The 18,765-nt window shown below is 44.8% G+C and overlaps 1 protein-coding gene across 1 annotated transcript; it reads right to left on the reverse strand.

Moving 5' to 3' along the window:
• Nucleotides 1–10,939: 10,939 nt before the first annotated feature.
• On the reverse strand, nt 10,940–12,765 carry LOC137643038 (uncharacterized). Its single transcript, XM_068375890.1, has 2 exons — nt 12,166–12,765; nt 10,940–11,266 (listed from the first exon to the last, which is right to left on the reverse strand). Exons 1-2 carry the CDS (start codon nt 12,763–12,765, stop codon nt 10,940–10,942), a joined length of 927 nt encoding a protein of 308 aa, XP_068231991.1.
• Nucleotides 12,766–18,765: the final 6,000 nt, after the last annotated feature.

Below are 18,765 nucleotides of genomic sequence, written 5' to 3' on the forward strand. Positions count from 1 at the left end.
CTCAGTCTTTCCCCATATATCAATCCCTTCCCAGTCTTTCCCCATATCTCAGTCCCATTCCCAGTCTTTCCCCATACCTCCATCCCATTCCAGTCTTTCCTCATATCTCGATCCCATTCCCAGTCTTTCCCCATACCTCGATCCCATTCCCAGTCTTTCCCCAACTTCGATCCCATTCCCAGTCTTTCCCATATCTCGATCCCATTCCCAGTCTTTCCCCATACCTCGATCCCATTCCCAGTCTTTCCCCATATCTCGAACCCATTCCCAGTCTTTTCCAGGATTTCAATCCAATTCCCAGTCTTTCCCCATATCTCAATCCCATTCCCAGTCATTCCCCATATCTCGATCAAATTCCCAGTCTTTCCCCAGATCTCAATCCCTTCATAGTCTTTCCCTGGATCTCAATCCCATTCCTAGTATTTCCCCATATCTCGATCCCATTCCCAGTCTTTCCCCACATCTCTATCCCATTCCAAGCCTTTTCCCGTGTCTCAGTCCCATTCTCAGTCTTTCCCCATATATCAATCCCATTCCCAGTCTTTCCCCATATCTCAGTCCCATTCCCAGTCTTTCCCCATACCTCCATCCCATTCCCAGTCTTTCTTCATATCTCAATCCCATTCCCAGTCTTTCCCCATACCTCGATCCCATTCCCAGTATTTCCCCATACCTCGATCCTATTCCCAGTCTTTCCCCATATCTCAGTCCCATTCCCAGTCTTTCCCCAAACATCGATCCCATTCCCAGTCTTTCCCCATATATCGATCCCATTCCCAGTCTTTCCCCATACCTCCATCCCATTCCCAGTCTTTCCCCATATCTCGATCCCATTCCCAGTCTTTCCCCATATCTCGATCCCATTCCCAGTCTTTCCCCATATCTCGATACCATTCCTTGTCTTTTTCCATATCTCAAACCCATTCCCAGTCTTTCCCAATATCTCGATCCCATTCCCAGTCTTTCCCTTTATCTCAATCCCATTCGCAGTCTTTCCCCACATCTCAATCACATTCCCAGTATTTATCCCATATCTCAATCCCATTCCCAGTCTTTCCCCGTATCTCAATCCCATTCCAGTCTTTCCCCATATCTCAATCCCATTCCCAGTCTTTCCCCATATCTCGATCCCATTCCCAGTCTTTCCCCATATCTCAATGCCATTCCCAGTCTTTCCCCATATCTCAATCCCATTCCCAGTCTTTCCCCATATCTCAATCCCATTCCCAGTCTTTCCCCGTATCTGATCCCATTCCCAGCTTTCCCCGTATCTCAATCCCATTCCCAGTCTTTCCCCACATCTCAATCCCATTCCCAGTCTTTCCCCATATCTCGATCCCATTCCCAGTCTTTCCCATATCTCAATCCCATTCGCAGTCTTTCCATATATCTCAATCCCATTCCAATTCTTTCCCCATATCTCACTCCCATTCCCAGTCTTTACCCATATCTCAATCCATTTCCAGTGTTTCCATACCTTGATCCCATTCCCAGTCTTTCCCCATATCTCGATCCCACTCCCATTCTTCCCCATATCTTGATCCCATTCCCAGTTTTCCCCTATGTCGTTCCCATTCCCAGTCTTTCTCCATATCTCGATCCCATTCCCAGTCTTTCCCCGGATCTCCATACCTTTCCCAATCTTTCCCACATCTCAATCCATTCCCAGTCTTTTACAATATCTCGATCTCATTCACAGTCTTTCCTCATATCTCAAATCACATTCACAGTCTTTTCACATATCTCATTCCCATTCCCAGGCTTTCCCCATATCTTGATCCCATTACCAGTCTTTCCCCATATCTCAGTCCCATTCCCAGTCTTTCCCCATATCTCAATCCCATTCCCAGTCATTCCCCATATCTCGATCAAATTCCCAGTCTTTCCCCGGATCTCAATCCCATTCCTAGTCTTTCCCTGGATCTCAATCCCATTCCCAGTCTTTCCCCATATCTCGATCTCATTCCCAGTCTTTATCCATATCTCAATCCCATTCCAAGTTTTCCCGTATCTCAGTCCCATTCTCAGTCTTTCCCCATATATCAATCCCATTCACAGTCTTTCCCCATACCTCATCCCATTCCCAGTCTTTCCCCATATCTCAATCCCATTCCTAGTCTTTCTCCGGATCTCTAACCCATTCTCAGTCTTTCTCCACATCTCAATCCAATTCCCAGCCATTCCCCATATCTCGATCCCATTCCCCGTCTTTCCCCATATCTCAATCCCATTCCTAGTCTTTCCCTGGATCTCAATCCCATTCCCAGTCTTTCCCCATATCTCGATCCCATTCCCAGTCTTTCCCCATATCTCAATCCCATTCCAAGCCTTTTCCCATATCTCAATCCCATTCTCAGTCTTTCCCCATATATCAATCCCATTCACAGTCTTTCCCTATACCTCACTTCCATTCCCAGTCTTTCCCCATATCTCAGTCCCATTTCAAGTCTCTTCCTAGATCTCAATCCCATTCTCAGTCTTTCCCCATATCTCAATCACATTCCAGTCTTTCCCCATATCTCAATCCCATTCCCAGTCTTTCCCCATATCTCGATCCCTTTCCCAGTCTTTCCCCATATCTCAATGCCATTCCCAATCTTTCACTATATCTCAATCCCATTCCCAGTCTTTCTCCATATCTCAATCCCATTCCCAGTCTTTCCCCGTATCTCGATCCCATTCCCAGTCTATCCCCAAACATATATCTATCCCATTCGCAGTCTTTCCCCACACCTCAATCACATTCCCAGTCTTTACCCATATCTCGATCCCATTCCCAGTCTTTCCCCATATCTCAATCCATTTGCAGTCTTTCCCCATACCTCAATCCCATTCCAGCCTTTTCCCATATCTCGGTCCCATTCCCAGTCTTTCCCCATATCTCGATCCCATTCCCAGTCTTTCCCCATATCTCGATCCCATTCCAGTCTTTCCCCCATATTCAATCCCATTCCCATTCTTCCCCATATCTAACTCCCATTCCCAGTCTTTACCCATATCTTAATCAAATTCCAGTCTTTCCCCATACCTTGATCCCATTCCCAGTCTTTCCCCATATCTTGATCCCATTCCCATTTTTTCCCCATATCTTGATCCCATTCCCAGTCTTTCCCCATATCTCGATCCCATTCCCAGTCTTTCCCCGGATCCCCATACCATTCCCAATCTATCCCACATCTCAATCCCATTCCCAGTCTTTTCCAATATCTCGATCCCATTCCCAGTCTTTCCCATATCTCAAATCACATTCCCAGTCTTTCCCACATATTTCAATCCCATTCCCAGTCTTTCCCCAAATCTCGATCCCATTCCCATTCTTTTCCCATATCTTGATCCCATTCCAGTCTTTCCCCATATCTCGATCCCACTCCCAGTTTTTCCCCATATCTCGATCCCATTCCCAGTCTTTCCCCGGATCTCCATACCATTCCCAATTTTCCCCACATCTCAATCCCATTCCCAGTCTTTTCCAATATCTCGATCACATTCCCAGTCTTTCCTCATATCTCAAATCACATTCCCAGTCTTTTCACATATTTCAATCCCATTCCCAGGCTTTCCCCATATCTTGATCCCATTACCAGTCTTTCCCCATATCTCGATCCCATTCCCAGTCTTTCCCCATATCTCAATCCCTTTCGCAGTCTTTCCCCATATCTCAATCCCATTCCAATTCTTACCCCATATCTCACTCCCATTCCCAGTCTTTCCCCATATCTCATCCCATTCCAGTGTTTCCCCATATCTCAATCCCATTCCCAGTCTTTCCCCATATCTCGATCCCATTCCCATTTTTTCCCCATATCTTGATCCCATTCCCAGTCTTTCCCCATATCTCGATCCCATTCCCAGTCTTTCCCCGGATCTCCATACCATTCCCAATCTATCCCACATCTCAATCCCATTCCCAGTCTTTCCCCATATCTCGATCCCATTCCCAGTCTTTCCCCATATCTCAAATCACATTCACAGTCTTTTCACATATCTCAATCCCATTCCCAGCTTTCCCCATATCTTGATCCCATTCCAGTCTTTCCCCATATCTCAGTCCCATTCCCAGTCTTTCCCCATATCTCAATCCCATTCCCAGTCTTTCCCCATATCTCGATCAATTCCCAGTCTTTCCCCGGATCTCAATCCCATTCCTAATCTTTTCCTGGATCTCAATCCCATTCCCAGTCTTTCCCCATATCTCGATCTCATTCCCAGTCTTTCCCCATATCTCAATCCCATTCCAAGTTTTCCTGTATCTCATCCCATTCTCAGTTTTTCCCCATATATCAATCCCATTCACAGTCTTTCCCATATCTCAATCCACATTCACAGTCTTTTCCATATCTCATTCCCATTCCCAAGCTTTCCCCATATCTTGATCATATTACCAGTCTTTCCCCATATCTCAGTCCCATCCCAGTCTTTCCTCATATCTCAATCCCATTCCCAGTCATTCCCCATATCTCGATCATTCCCAGTCTTTCCCCGGATCTCAATCCCATTCCTAGTCTTTCCCTGGATCTCAATCCCATTCCCAGTCTTTCCCCATATCTCGATCCATTCCCAGTCTTTCCCCATATCTCAATCCCATTCCAGCCTTTTCCCGTATCTCATCCCATTCCTCAGTCTTTCCCCATATATCAATCCCATTCACAGTCTTTCCCCATACCTCATTCCCATTCCCAGTCTTTCCCCATATCTCGATCCCTTTCCCAGTCTTTCTCCATATCTCAATCCCATTCCAGTCTTTCCCTGGATCTCAATCCCATTCCCAGTCTTTCCCCATATCTCGATCCCATTCCCAGTCTTTCCCCATATCTCAATCCCATTCCAAGCCTTTTCCCATATCTCAATCCCATTCCAGTCTTTCCCCATATATCAATCCCATTCCAGTCTTTCCCCATATCTCATCCCATTCCCAGTCTTTCCCCATATCTCATCCCATTTCAAGTCTCTTCCCAGATCTCAATCCCATTCTCAGTCTTTCCCCATATCTGAATCCCATTCCCAGTCTTTCCCCATATCTCAATCCCATTCCCAGTCTTTCCCATATCTCAATCCCATTCCAGTCTTTCCCCATATCTATCCCATTCCCAGTCTTTCCCCATACCTCCATCCCATTCCCATCTTTCCCCATATCTCAATCCCATTCCCAGTCTTTCCCCATATCTCAGTCCCATTCTCAGTCTTTCCCCATACCTCCATCCCATTCCCAGTCTTTCCTCGTATCTCGATCCCATTCCCAGTCTTTCCCCATACCTCTATACCATTCCCAGTCTTTCCCCATACCTCGATCCCATTCCCAGTCTTTCCCCATATCTTAGTCCCATTCCCAGTCTTTCCCCAAACCTCGATCCCATTCCCAGTCTTTCCCCATATCTCGATCCCATTCACAGTCTTTCCCCATACCTCCATCCCATTCCAAGTCTTTCCCCATATCTCGTTCCCATTCCCAGTCTTTCCCCATATCTCGATCCCATTCCCAGTCTTTCCCCATATCTCAATCCCATTCCCAAACTTTCTCCGGATCTTGAACCCATTCTCAGTCTTTCCCAGGATCTCAATCCAATTCCCAGTCTTTCTCCATATCTCAATCCCATTCCCAGTCATTCCCCATATCTCAATCAATTCCCAGTCTTTCCCCAGATCTTAATCCCATTCGTAGTCTTTCCCTGGATCTCAATCCCATTCCTAGTCTTTCTCCATATCTCGATCCCATTCCCAGTCTTTCCCCATATCTCTATCACATTCCAAGCCTTTTCCCTTGTCTCAGTCCCATTCTCAGTCTTTCCCCATATATCAATCCCATTCCCAGTCTTTCCCCATATCTCAGTCCCATTCCCAGTCTTTCCCCATACCTCCATCCCATTCCCAGTCTTTCCTCATATCTCGATCCCATTCCCAGTCTTTCCCCATACCTCGATCCCATTCCCAGTCTTTCCCCAAACCTCGATCCCATTCCCAGTCTTTCCCCATATCTCGATCCCATTCCCAGTCTTTCCCATACCTCCGATCCCATTCCCAGTCTTTCCCCATATCTCGAACCCATTCCCAGTCTTTTCCAGGATCTCAATCCAATTCCCAGTCTTTCCCCATATCTCAATCCCATTCCCAGTCATTCCCCATATCTCGATCAAATTCCCAGTCTTTCCCCAGATCTCAATCCCATTCGTAGTCTTTCCCTGGATCTCAATCCCATTCCTAGTATTTCCCCATATCTCGATCCCATTCCCAGTCTTTCCCCACATCTCTATCCCATTCCAAGCCTTTTCCCGTGTCTCAGTCCCATTCTCAGTCTTTCCCCATATATCAATCCCATTCCCAGTCTTTCCCCATATCTCAGTCCCATTCCAGTCTTTCCCCATACCTCCATCCCATTCCCAGTCTCTCTTCATATCTCAATCCCATTCCCAGTCTTTCCCCATACCTCGATCCCATTCCCAGTCTTTCCCCATACCTCGATCCTATTCCCAGTCTTTCCCCATATCTCAGTCCCATTCCCAGTCTTTCCCCAAACCTCGATCCCATTCCCAGTCTTTCCCCATATCTCGATCCCATTCCCAGTCTTTCCCCATACCTCCATCCCATTCCCAGTCTTTCCCCATATCTCGATCCCATTCCCAGTCTTTCCCCATATCTCAATCCCATTCCCAGTCTTTCCCCATATCTCGATACCATTCCTTGTCTTTTTCCATATCTCAATCCCATTCCCAGTCTTTCCCAATATCTCGATCCCATTCCCAGTCTTTCCCTGTATCTCAATCCCATTCGCAGTCTTTCCCCACATCTCAATCACATTCCCAGTATTTATCCATATCTCAATGCCATTCCCAGTCTTTCCCCCTATCTCAATCCCATTCCCAGTCTTTCCCCATATCTCAATCCCATTCCAGTCTTTCCCCATATCTCGATCCCATTCCCAGTCTTTCCCCATATCTCAATCCCATTCCCAGTCTTTCCCCATATCTCAATCCCATTCCCAGTCTTTCCCATATCTCAATCCCATTCCCAGTCTTTCCCCATATCTTGATCCCATTCCCAGTCTTTCCCCGTATCTCAATCCCATTCCCAGTCTTTCCCACGTATCTCAATCCCATTCCCAGTCTTTCCCCATATCTCGATCCCATTCCCAGTCTTTCCCCATATCTCAATCCCATTCCCAGTCTTTCCATATATCTCAATCCCATTCCAGCCTTTCCCCGTCTCAGTCCCATTTCCAGTCTTTCCCCATATCTCAATCCCATTCCCATTCTTTCCCCATATCTCACTCCCATTCCCAGTCTTTACCCATATCTCAATCCCATTTCCAGTGTTTCCATACCTTGATCCCATTCCCAGTCTTTCCCCATATCTCGATCCCACTCCCATTCTTTCCCCATATCTTGATCCCATTCCCAGTCTTTCCCCATATGTCGATCCCATTCCCAGTCTTTCTCCATATCTCGATCCCATTCCCAGTCTTTCCCCGGATCTCCATACCTTTCCCAATCTTTCCCACATCTCAATCCCATTCCCAGTCTTTTCCAATATCTCGATCCCATTCACAGTCTTTCCTGATATCTCAAATCACATTCACAGTCTTTTCACATATCTCATTCCCATTCCCAGGCTTTCCCCATATCTTGATCCCATTACCAGTCTTTCCCCATATCTCAGTCCCATTCCCAGTCTTTCCCCATATCTCAATCCCATTCCCAGTCATTCCCCATATCTCGATCAAATTCCCAGTCTTTCCCCGGATCTCAATCCCATTCCTAGTCTTTCCCATATCTCAATCCCATTCCCAGTCTTTCCCCATATCTCGATCATTCCCAGTCTTTCCCCGGATCTCAATCCCATTCCAAGTCTTTCCCGATCTCAATCCCATTCTCAGTCTTTCCCCTATATCAATCCCATTCCAGTCTTTCCCCATATCTCGATCCCATTCCCAGTCTTTCCCCATATCTCAATCCCATTCCTAGTCTTTCTCCGGATCTCTAACCCATTCTCAGTCTTTCTCCACATCTCAATCCAATTCCCAGTCATTCCCCATATCTCGATCCCATTCCCCGTCTTTCCCCATATCTCAATCCCATTCCTAGTCTTTCCCTGGATCTCAATCCCATTCCCAGTCTTTCCCCATATCTCGATCCCATTCCCAGTCTTTCCCCATATCTCAATCCCATTCCAAGCCTTTTCCCATATCTCAATCCCATTCTCAGTCTTTCCCCATATATCAATCCCATTCACAGTCTTTCCCTATACCTCACTTCCATTCCCAGTCTTTCCCCATATCTCAGTCCCATTTCCAGTCTCTTCCTAGATCTCAATCCCATTCTCAGTCTTTCCCCATATCTGTATCCATTCCCAGTCTTTCCCCATATCTCAATCCCATTCCCAGTCTTTCCCCATATCTCAATCCCAGTCCCAGTCTTTCCCCATATGTACCCAGTCTTTCCCCATCATGCCATTCCCAATCTTTCCCCATATCTCGATCCCATTCCCATTTTTCCATATCTCAATCCCATTCCCAGTCTTTCCCCATATCTCGATCCATTCCAGCTTTCCCATACCTCGATCCCATTCCCAGTCTTTCCCCATACCTCTATCCCATTCCCAGTCTTTCCCCATACATTCATCCCATTCCCAGTCTTTCCCCATATCTCGATCTCATTCCCAGTCTTTCCCCATATCTCAGTCCCATTCCCAGTCTTTCCCATATCTCGATCCCATTCCCAGTCTTTCCCCATATCTCGATCCCATTCCCAGTCTTTCCCCATATCTCATACCATTCCCAATCTTCCCCATATCTCAATCCCATTCCCAGTCTTTTCCATATCTCGATCCCATTCCCAGTCTTTCCCATATCTCAAATCACATTCCCAGTCTTTCCCCATATTTCAATCCATTCCCAGGCTTTCCCCATATCTTGATCCCATTCCCAGTCTTTCCCCATATCTCGATCCATTCCCAGTCTTTCCCCATATCTCAATCCCTTTCACAGTCTTTCCCCATATCTCAATCCCATTCCCAAGCCTTTTCCCGTATCTCGATCCCATTCCCAGTCTTTCCCCATATCTCAATCCCATTCCAGTCTTTCCCCATATCTCATCCCATTCCCAGTCTTTCCCCATATCTCAATCCCATTTCCAGTTTTCCCCATACCTTGATCCCATTCCCAGTCTTTCCCCATATCTCGATCCCATTCCCAGTCTTTCCCCGTATCTCGATCCCATTCCCAGTCTTTCCCCATACCTCGATCCCATTCCCAGTTTTCCCCATATCTTAGTCCCATCCCAGTCTTTCCCTAATACCTCGATCCCATTCCCAGTCTTTCTCCATATCTCGATCCCATTCCAGTCTTTCCCCATACCTCCATCCCATTCCCAGTCTTTCCCCATATCTCGATCCCATTCCAGTCTTTTCCCATATCTCGATCCCATTCCCAGTCTTTCCCCATATCTCGATCCTTCCCAGTCTTTCCCCATATGTAACCAGTCTTTCCCCGGATCTTTATGCCATTCCCAATCTTTCCCCGGATCTCGATCCCATTCCCAATATTTCTCCGGATCTCAATCCATTCCCAGTCTTTCCCCATATCTCGATACAATTCTCAGGCTTTCCCATACCTCGATCCCATTCCCAGTCTTTCCCCATACCTCTATCCCATTCCCAGTCTTTCCCCATACCTCCATCCCACTCAGTCTTTCCCCATATCTCGATCCCATTCCCAGTCTTTCCCCATATCTAATCCAATTTCCAGTCTTTCCTCGTATCTCGATCCCTTTCCCAGTCTTTCCCCATACCTCTATACCATTCGCAGTCTTTCCCCATACCTCGATCCCATTCCCAGTCTTTCCCCATATCTCACTCCCATTCCCAGTCTTTACCCATATCTTAATCCAATTTCCAGTCTTTCCCCATACCTTGATCCCATTCCCAGTCTTTCCACATATCTCGACCCCATTCCCATTCTTTCCCCATATCTTGATCCCATTCCCAGTCTTTCCCCATATCTTGATCCCATTCCCAGTCTTTCCCCATATCTCGATCCCATTCCCAGTTTTTCCCCATATCTCGATCCCATTTCCAGTCTTTAACCATATCTCAATCCAATTTCCAGTCTTTCCCTATACCTTGATCCCATTCCCAGTCTTTCCCCATATCTCGATCCCATTCCCATTCTTTCCCCATATCTTGATCCCATTCCCAGTCTTTCCCCATATCTCAACCCCATTCCCAGTTTTTCTCCATATCTCGATCCCATTCCCAGTCTTTCCCCGGATCTCCATACCATTCCCAATCTTCCCCACATCTCAATCCCATTCCCAGTCTTTTCCAATATCTCGATCACATTCCCAGTCTTTCCTCATATCTCAAATCATATTCCCAGTCTTTTCACATATCTCAATCCCGATCCCAGGCTTTCCCCATATCTTGATCCCATTACCAGTCTTTCCCCATATCTCTATCCCATTCCCAGTCTTTCCCCATATCTCAATCCCATTCCGAAACTTTCTCCAGATCTTGAACCTATTCCCAGTCTTTCCCAGGATCTCAATCCAATTCCCAGTCTTTCCCCATATCTCAATCCCATTCCCAGTCATTCCCCATGTCTCGATCAAATTCCAAGGCTTTCCCCGGATCTCAATCCCATTCATAGTATTTCCCTGGATCTCAATCCCATTCCTAGTCTTTCCCCATATCTCGATCCCATTCCCAGTCTTTCCCCATATCTCAATCCCATTTCAAGTCTCTTCCCAGATCTCAATCCAATTCTCAGTCTTTCCCTAAATCTCAATCCCATTCCCAGTCTTTCCCCATATCTGAATCCCATTCCCAGTCTTTCCCCATATCTCAATCAAATTCCTAGTCTTTCCCTATATCTCAATCCCAGTCCCGGATCTTGATGCCATTCACAATCTTTCCCCGGATCTTGATCCCATTCCCAATATTTCTCCGGATCTCAATCCCATTCCCAGTCTTTCCCCACATCTGGATCCAATTCACAGTCTTTCCCCATACCTTGATCCCATTCCCAGTCTTTCCCCATACCTCGATCCCATTCCCAGTCTTTCCCATACCTCGATCCCATTCCCAGTCTTTCCCCATATCTGAATCCCATTCCCAGTCTTTCCCCATATCTCAATCCAATTCCTAGTCTTTCCCTATATCTCAATCCCAGTCCCGGTCTATCCCCGGATCTTGATGCCATTCCCAATCTTCCCCCGGATCTTGATCCCATTCCCAATATTTCTCCGGATCTCAATCCCATTCCCAGTCTTTCCCATATCTGGATCCAATTAACAGGCTTTCCCCATACCTTGATCCCATTCCCAGTCTTTCCCCATACCTCGATCCCATTCCCAGTCTTTCCCATACCTCGATCCCATTCCCAGTCTTTCCTCATATCTCGATCCCATTCCCAGTCTTTCCCCATATCTCAATCCCATTCCCAGTCTTTCCCCATATCGCGATCCCATTCCCAGTTTTTCCCCATATCTCAGTCCCATTCCCAGTCTTTCCCCATATCTCGATCCCATTCCCAGTCTTTCCCCATATCTCAATCCTATTCCCTGTCTTTCCCCATATCTCAATCCCATTCCCAGTCTTTCCCCATATCTTGATCCCATTCCCAGTCTTTCCCCATATCTCAATCCCATTCCCAGTCTTTCCCCACATCTCAATCATATTCCCAGTCTTTCCCTATATCTCAATGCCATTCCCAGTCTTTCCCCATATCTCAATCCCATTCGTGGTCTTTCCCCATATCTCAATCCCATTCCCAGTCTTTCCCCATATCTCGATCCCATTCCCAGTCTTTCTCCATATCTCAATGCCATTCCCAATCTTTCCCCATATCTCAATCCCATTAACAGTCTTTGTCCATATCTCAATCCCATTCCCAGTCTTTCCCCATATCTTGATCCCATTCTCAATCTTTCTCCGTATCTCAATCCCATTCGCAGTCTTTCCCCACATCTCAGTCACATTTCCAGTCTTTACCCATATCTCAATCCCATTCCCAGTCTTTCCCCATATCTCGATCCCATTCCCAGTCTTTCCCCATATCTCAATACCATTCCCAGTCTTTCCCCACATCTCAATCCCATTCCCAGTCTTTTCCCATATCTCAATGCCATTCCCAGTCTTTCCCCATATCTCAATTCCATTCACAGTCTTCCCCCATACCTCAATCCCATTCCCAGTCTTTCCCCATATCTCGATCCCATTCCCAGTCTTTCCCCATATCTCAATGCCATTCCCAATCTTTCCCCATATCTCAATCCCATTCCCAGTCTTTCTCCATTTCTCAATCCCATTCCCATTCTTTCCCCGTATTTCGATCCCATTCCCAATCTTTCCCCGTATCTCAATCCCATACGCAGTCTTTCCCCACATCTCAGTCACATTTCCAGTCTTTACCCATATCTCGATCCCATTCCCAGTCTTTCCCCATATCTCAACCCCATTCCCAGTCTTTCCCCATATCTCAATCCCATTCGCAGTCTTTCCCCATATCTCGATCCCATTCCCAGTCTTTCCCCATATCTCGATCCCAATCCCAGTTTTTCCCCATATCTCAATCCCATTTCCAATCTTTCCCCATATCTCAATCCCATTCCCATTCTTTCCTCGCTGTCTTTCCCCATATCTCAATCCCATTCTCAGTCTTCCCCTATATCTCAATCCTATTCCCAGTCTTTCCCCATATCTCGATCCCATTCCCAGTCTTTCCCCATATCTCGATCCCATTTCCAATCTTTCCCCATATCTCAATCCCATTCCCATTCTTTCCCCATATCTCACTCCCATTCCCAGTCTTTACCCATATCTCATTCCCATTCTCAGTCTTTCCCCATACCTTGATTCCATTCCCAGTCTTTCCCCATATCTCGATCCCATTCCCATTCTTTCCTCATATCTTGATCCCATTCCCAGTCTTTCCCCATATCTCGATCCCATTCCCAGTCTTTCCCCATATCTCGATCCCATTCCCAGTCTTTCCCCGGATCTCCATACCATTCCCAACCTTCCCCACATCTCAATCCCATTCCCAGCCTTTTCCAATATCTCAATCACATTCCCAGTCTTTCCTCATATCTCAAATCACATTCCCAGTCTTTTCACATATTTCAATCCCATTCCCAGGCTTTCTCTATATCTTGATCCCATTACCAGTCTTTCCCCATATCTCTATCCCATTCCCAGTCTTTCCCCATATCTCAATCCCATTCCCAAACTTTCTCCGGATCTTGAACCTATTCTCAGTCTTTCCCAGGATCTCAATCAAATTCCCAGTCTTTCCCCATATCTCAATCCCATTCCCAGTCATTCCCCATATCTCTATCAAATTCGCAGGCTTTCCCCGGATCTCAATCCCATTCATAGTCTTTCCCTGGATCTCAATCCCATTCCTAGTCTTTCCTCATATCTCGATCCCATTCCCAGTCTTTCCCCATATCTCAATCCCATTTCAATTCTCTTCCCAGATCTCAATCCAATTCTCAGTCTTTCCCTATATCTCAATCCCATTCCCAATCTTTCCCCATATCTGAATCCCATTCCCAGTCCTTCCCCATATCTCAATCCAATTCCTAGTCTTTCCCTATATCTCAATCCCAGTCCCGGTCTTCCCCCGATCTTGATGCCATTCCCAATCTTTCCCCGGATCTTGATCCCATTCCCAATATTTCTCCGGATCTCAATCCCATTTCCAGTCTTTCCCCATATCTGGATCCAATTCACAGGCTTTCCCCATACCTTGATCCCATTCCCAGTCTTTCCCCATACCTCTATCCCATTCCCAGTCTTTCCCCATACCTCGATCCCATTCACAGTCTTTCCCTTACCTCGATCCCATTCCCAGTCTTTCCTCATATCTCGATCCCATTCCCAGTCTTTCCCCATATCTCAATCCAATTCCCAGTCTTTCCCCATATCTCGATCCCATTCCCAATCTTTCACCATACCTCGATCCCATTCCCAGTCTTTCTCCATATCTCGATTCCATTCCCAGTCTTTCCCCATACCTCAATCACATTCCCAGTCTTTCCCCATACCTCGATCCCATTCCCAATATTTCTCCGAATCTCAATCCCATTCCCAGTCTTTCCCCATATCTGGATCCAATTCACAGGCTTTTCCCATACGTTGATCCCATTCCCAGTCTTTCCCCATACCTCGATACCATTCCCAGTCTTTCCCATACCTCGATCCCATTCCCAGTCTTTCCTCATATCTCGATCCCATTCCCAGTTTTTCCCCATATCTAAATCCCATTCCCAGTCTTTCCCCATATCTCGATCCCATTCCCAGTCTTTCACCATACCTCGATCCCATTCCCAGTCTTTCCCCATATCTCGATTCCATTCCCAGTCTTTCCCCATACCTCAATCACATTCCCAGTCTTTCCCCATACCTCGATCCCATTCCCAGTCTTTCCGAATATCTTGATCCCATTCCCAGTCTTTCCCTATACCTCCATCCCATTCCCAGTATTTCCCCATTATCTCGATCCCATTCCCAGTCTTTCCCCATACCTCCATCCCATTCCCAGTCTTTCCCCATATCTCGATCCCATTCCCAGTCTTTCCCCATATCTCGATCCTATTCCCTGTCTTTCCCCATATCTCGATCCCATTCCCAGTCTTTCCCCGTATCTCAATCCCATTCCGAGTCTTTCCCCACATCTCAATCATATTCCCAGTCTTTCCCCATATCTCAATGCCATTCCCAGTGTTTCCCCATATCTCGATCCCATTCCCAGTCTTTTCCCATTCCTCAATCCCATTCTCAGTCTTTCCCCATATCTCGATCCCATTCCCAGTCTTTCCCTATATCTCAATGCCATTCCCAATCTTTCCCCATATCTCAATCCTATTCCCAGTCTTTCTCCATATCTCAATCCCATTCTCAGTCTTTCCCCGTATCTCGATCCCATTCCCAATCTTTCCCCGCATCTCAATCCCATTCGCAGTCTTTCCCCACATCTCAGTCACTTTTCCAGTCTTTACCCATATCTCAATCCCATTCTCAGTCTTTCCCCATATCTCGATCCCATTCCCAGTCTTTCCCCGTATCTCAATCCCATTCCCAGTCTTTCATCACATCTCAATCTTATTCCCAGTCTTTCCCCATATCTCAATGCCATTCCCAGTCTTTCCCCATATCTCAATCCCATTCGCAGTCTTTCCCCATACCTCAATCCCATTCCCAGTCTTTCCCCATATCTCGATCCCATTCCCAGTCTTTCCCCATATCTCAATGCCATTCCCAATCTTTCCCCATATCTCAATCCCATTCCCAGTCTTTCTCCATATCTCAATCCCATTCCCAGTCTTTCCCCGTATCTCGATCCCATTCCCAATCTTTCCCCGTATCTCAATCCCATACGCAGTCTTTCCCCACATCTCAGTCACATTTCCAGTCTTTACCCATATCTCGATCCCATTCCCAGTCTTTCCCCATATCTCAACTCCATTCCCAGTGTTTCCCCATATCTCAATCCCACTCCCAGTCTTTCCCCATATCTCGATCCCATTCCCAGTCTTTCCCCATATCTCGATCCCATTCCTAGTTTTTCCCCATATCTCAGTCCCATTTCCAATCTTTCCTCGCAGTCTTTCCCCATATCTCAATCCCATTCTCAGTCTTCCCCCATATCTCAATCCCATTCCCAGTCTTTCCCCATATCTCTATCCCATTCCCAGTCTTTCCCCATACCTCGATCCCATTCCCAGTCTTTCCCCATATCTCGATCCCATTCCCAGTCTTTCCCCATACCTCGATCCCATTCCCAGTCTTTCCCCATACCTCGATCCCATTCCCAGTCTTTCCCCATATCTCGTTCCCATTCCCAGTCTTTCCCCACACCTCGATTCCATTCCCAGTCTTTCCCCATATCTCGATCCCATTCCCAGTCTGTTACCTCATGGTTGTCACACAGATTTGAAATACGCCCACTGTCTAAATTGATTCTGTGAAAGGCAAGCTGGTTTTGAGAAATAAGCTGACGTGGCGGAGGTCTGCACTCTGAGTGCTTTTCTAGTAGTAGTTGTTGTACAGAGTGAATGGTTATTCATATGGCACAAAATTCTAAGGTTATACAAAGCAATATTTTTCTGCATATAACTGCAAATATGAAAGTTTTTTTGCAATGCAATATTTCGAAATAAAGATGGTTTAATTTTTCATGATTTTCGTGATTGCTTCAGTTACAGATAGATTAAAATATTTGACTTTCTTGTCTTTGTCGATGATGTTGCGTGATATTTCCGGTCTTTCCAAATATGTCACATGGAAAGGAAGTACTTTGTAAATTGCCATCTATTAAATTAAAGTACTTAACGTTGTAACGTGCGTTTGTATTATCCTGATCACTTCATCTGTCTTGTGCAAAGTTTGTAGATCAGTCTATGATCAAATTACGTTCTGATAAAGTTATCGTGCTAATTCCAATTTTAGGGACATTGCGCCAGGCCACCACCCACCCGTTGAGATACTACCGCTAGAGAGTTATGGGGTCTTTTGACTGGCCAGACAACACTACATTAGATCCTTCTCTCTGGTTACGGTTCATTTTCCCTTTGCCCACACACACACACTCACACACACATCTAATAGTCTGGCCTATTCTTTACATATCTTCCTCTGTCCTCATACACCTGACAACACTGAGATTACCAAACAATTCTTCTTCTCTCAAGGGGCTAACTACTGCACTGTAATTGTTCAGTGGATACTTTCCTCTTGGTAAGGGTAGAAGAGACTCTTCAGCTATGGTAAGCAGCTCTTCTAGGAGAAGGACACTCCAAAATCAAACCATTGTTCTCTAGTTTTGGGTAGTGCCATATCCTCTATACCATGGTCTTCCACTGTCTTGGGTTAGAGTTCTCTTGCTTGAGGGTACACTCGGGCACACTATTCTATCCTATTTCTCTTCCTCTTGTTTTGTTTGTTTTTTATAGTTGATATGGGAGATATTTATTTTGATGTTACTTTTAAGATATTTTATTTTTCCTTGTTTCCTTTCCTCCCTGGCTATTTTCCCTGTTGGAGCTCCTGGGCTTATAGCATTCTGCGTTTCAAACTAGGGTTGTAGCTTAGCAAGGAAATAATAATAATAAGGTTTGATTTTATTCCATAAGTTTCAAGCAATCACATTGTCATTTGCTAAAACTGGATTTTTTCCCCTTCCAGTCACTCCCCGTCCTTAGTTTTTTTTTCACCTGTTATCATTAAGAAGCCAAAACGATCAGTATAAATTTGAGGTGTAAAAATACCCAGCCACTGTGTTGAAAAGGAGAACTTGTCGATTATTGGTTCTCGGTTATTAGTCTCTGGGGAAAGTGCGACAGATCATGAGACTTATTTCTTTTCAGTTTCTTAGGAATGACAATTTGTGTATGGATTTAAAATCATGAAAGGTTACTTGTGGACATTTTAGGAAATGGAGATTAGAGAGCTGTATGTTAATTTGTTTGGACAGGTTTTTAAGTAGATTTTGTAATCTTTCCTACCACTATCCCTACATTAAGGGGTCGGTTGCCTGATGCGCTCTCGCCAATGCTTTCCATCAAAGGCATCTTCTACCACCAAAACTCTTGTAGTTTAACGTGATAAATCACACGTTGGGAAAGTGTGAAATAAATAATTAAAGAAAAGGTATAGTAGAGTTGTTCGTTGGAATCAAAATTGACGAGAGACCAAATAGAGGGAAAAATTCAAGTGAAAGCTAAAACTTACTTCCCTTGTGACGGTAATACGAGAAAATTTGAAATAATTTATGAAAAAAAAAAAAACCAGACTGGAATAGCAACAACAGAAATTTATCTGAGGGGTTTCGAAAGAAAATCGTTTTAAAGGAGATTCCATTAAAGGCAGCGCAAAGGTTGAATTGATGTAAAATGTCATGCCAAAGTTCTTCGATGAACATGCAAGAAGAATGATCCAAATAAAACCAATGTGGTTGACTGTTTCTATAACAGATGTCTGAGTATTCTTATTTTATGCTATAAAGGGTTGAAACATTAGATTTGATTAAGATGATAATTTTGAAGTGTTCCATATCACTTCTAGGGAAAGCAGCAGCTCTTAAGCCAGGTATTCTCAGTCATATTCCACTGGGTTCTTCGTTGCTCTCTCCGCAACACACGTGGCCACACTAACATGATGTGTAGGGGCAAAACGCTGCAAAATATAGAAATTTCATTGTCATTAGTTACCTCCTACACAAACAGCACAGCTTGCATACTTTTCTCTCTTAACTTCCATAGCCCGGCCAACTTCTTTGATGGGTGATTCTAACTTCCTTAATTCTATGTCACTGCTTCTAAATGTTCATAATTGTTTTTTTACATCTAAACCTATGTTCTGTTGTATCATGCTCTCACTGCACAACACACACAAACCTATCTTTTTCATTCCTGTTTCTCTAATTTCCTTCAGTATATTCAACCTTGTCTTTATTACTATTACTGCTTCCTTAGTGTTTACGTTCACTTGTGTAATCTCTTCTGCCATTACTATTTAAAAACTCAAGGTTAGTCATTTCTGCCTTCTTTTCTATTTTTCATTTAATTTTATTTGCCTCTTTATTTTTCATTTCCTGTTCTTGCTTTTTATACTTTTTTCCTCTTCAATTGTGATAACTTTATATATATATATATATATATATATATATATATATATATATATATATATATATATATATATATATATATATATATACATATATATATATATATATGTATATATATATATATATATATATATATATATATATATCAA

Source organism: Palaemon carinicauda, chromosome 6 (genome assembly GCF_036898095.1).
Source record: "Palaemon carinicauda isolate YSFRI2023 chromosome 6, ASM3689809v2, whole genome shotgun sequence".
NCBI classification, from domain to species: Eukaryota; Metazoa; Arthropoda; class Malacostraca; order Decapoda; family Palaemonidae; genus Palaemon; species Palaemon carinicauda.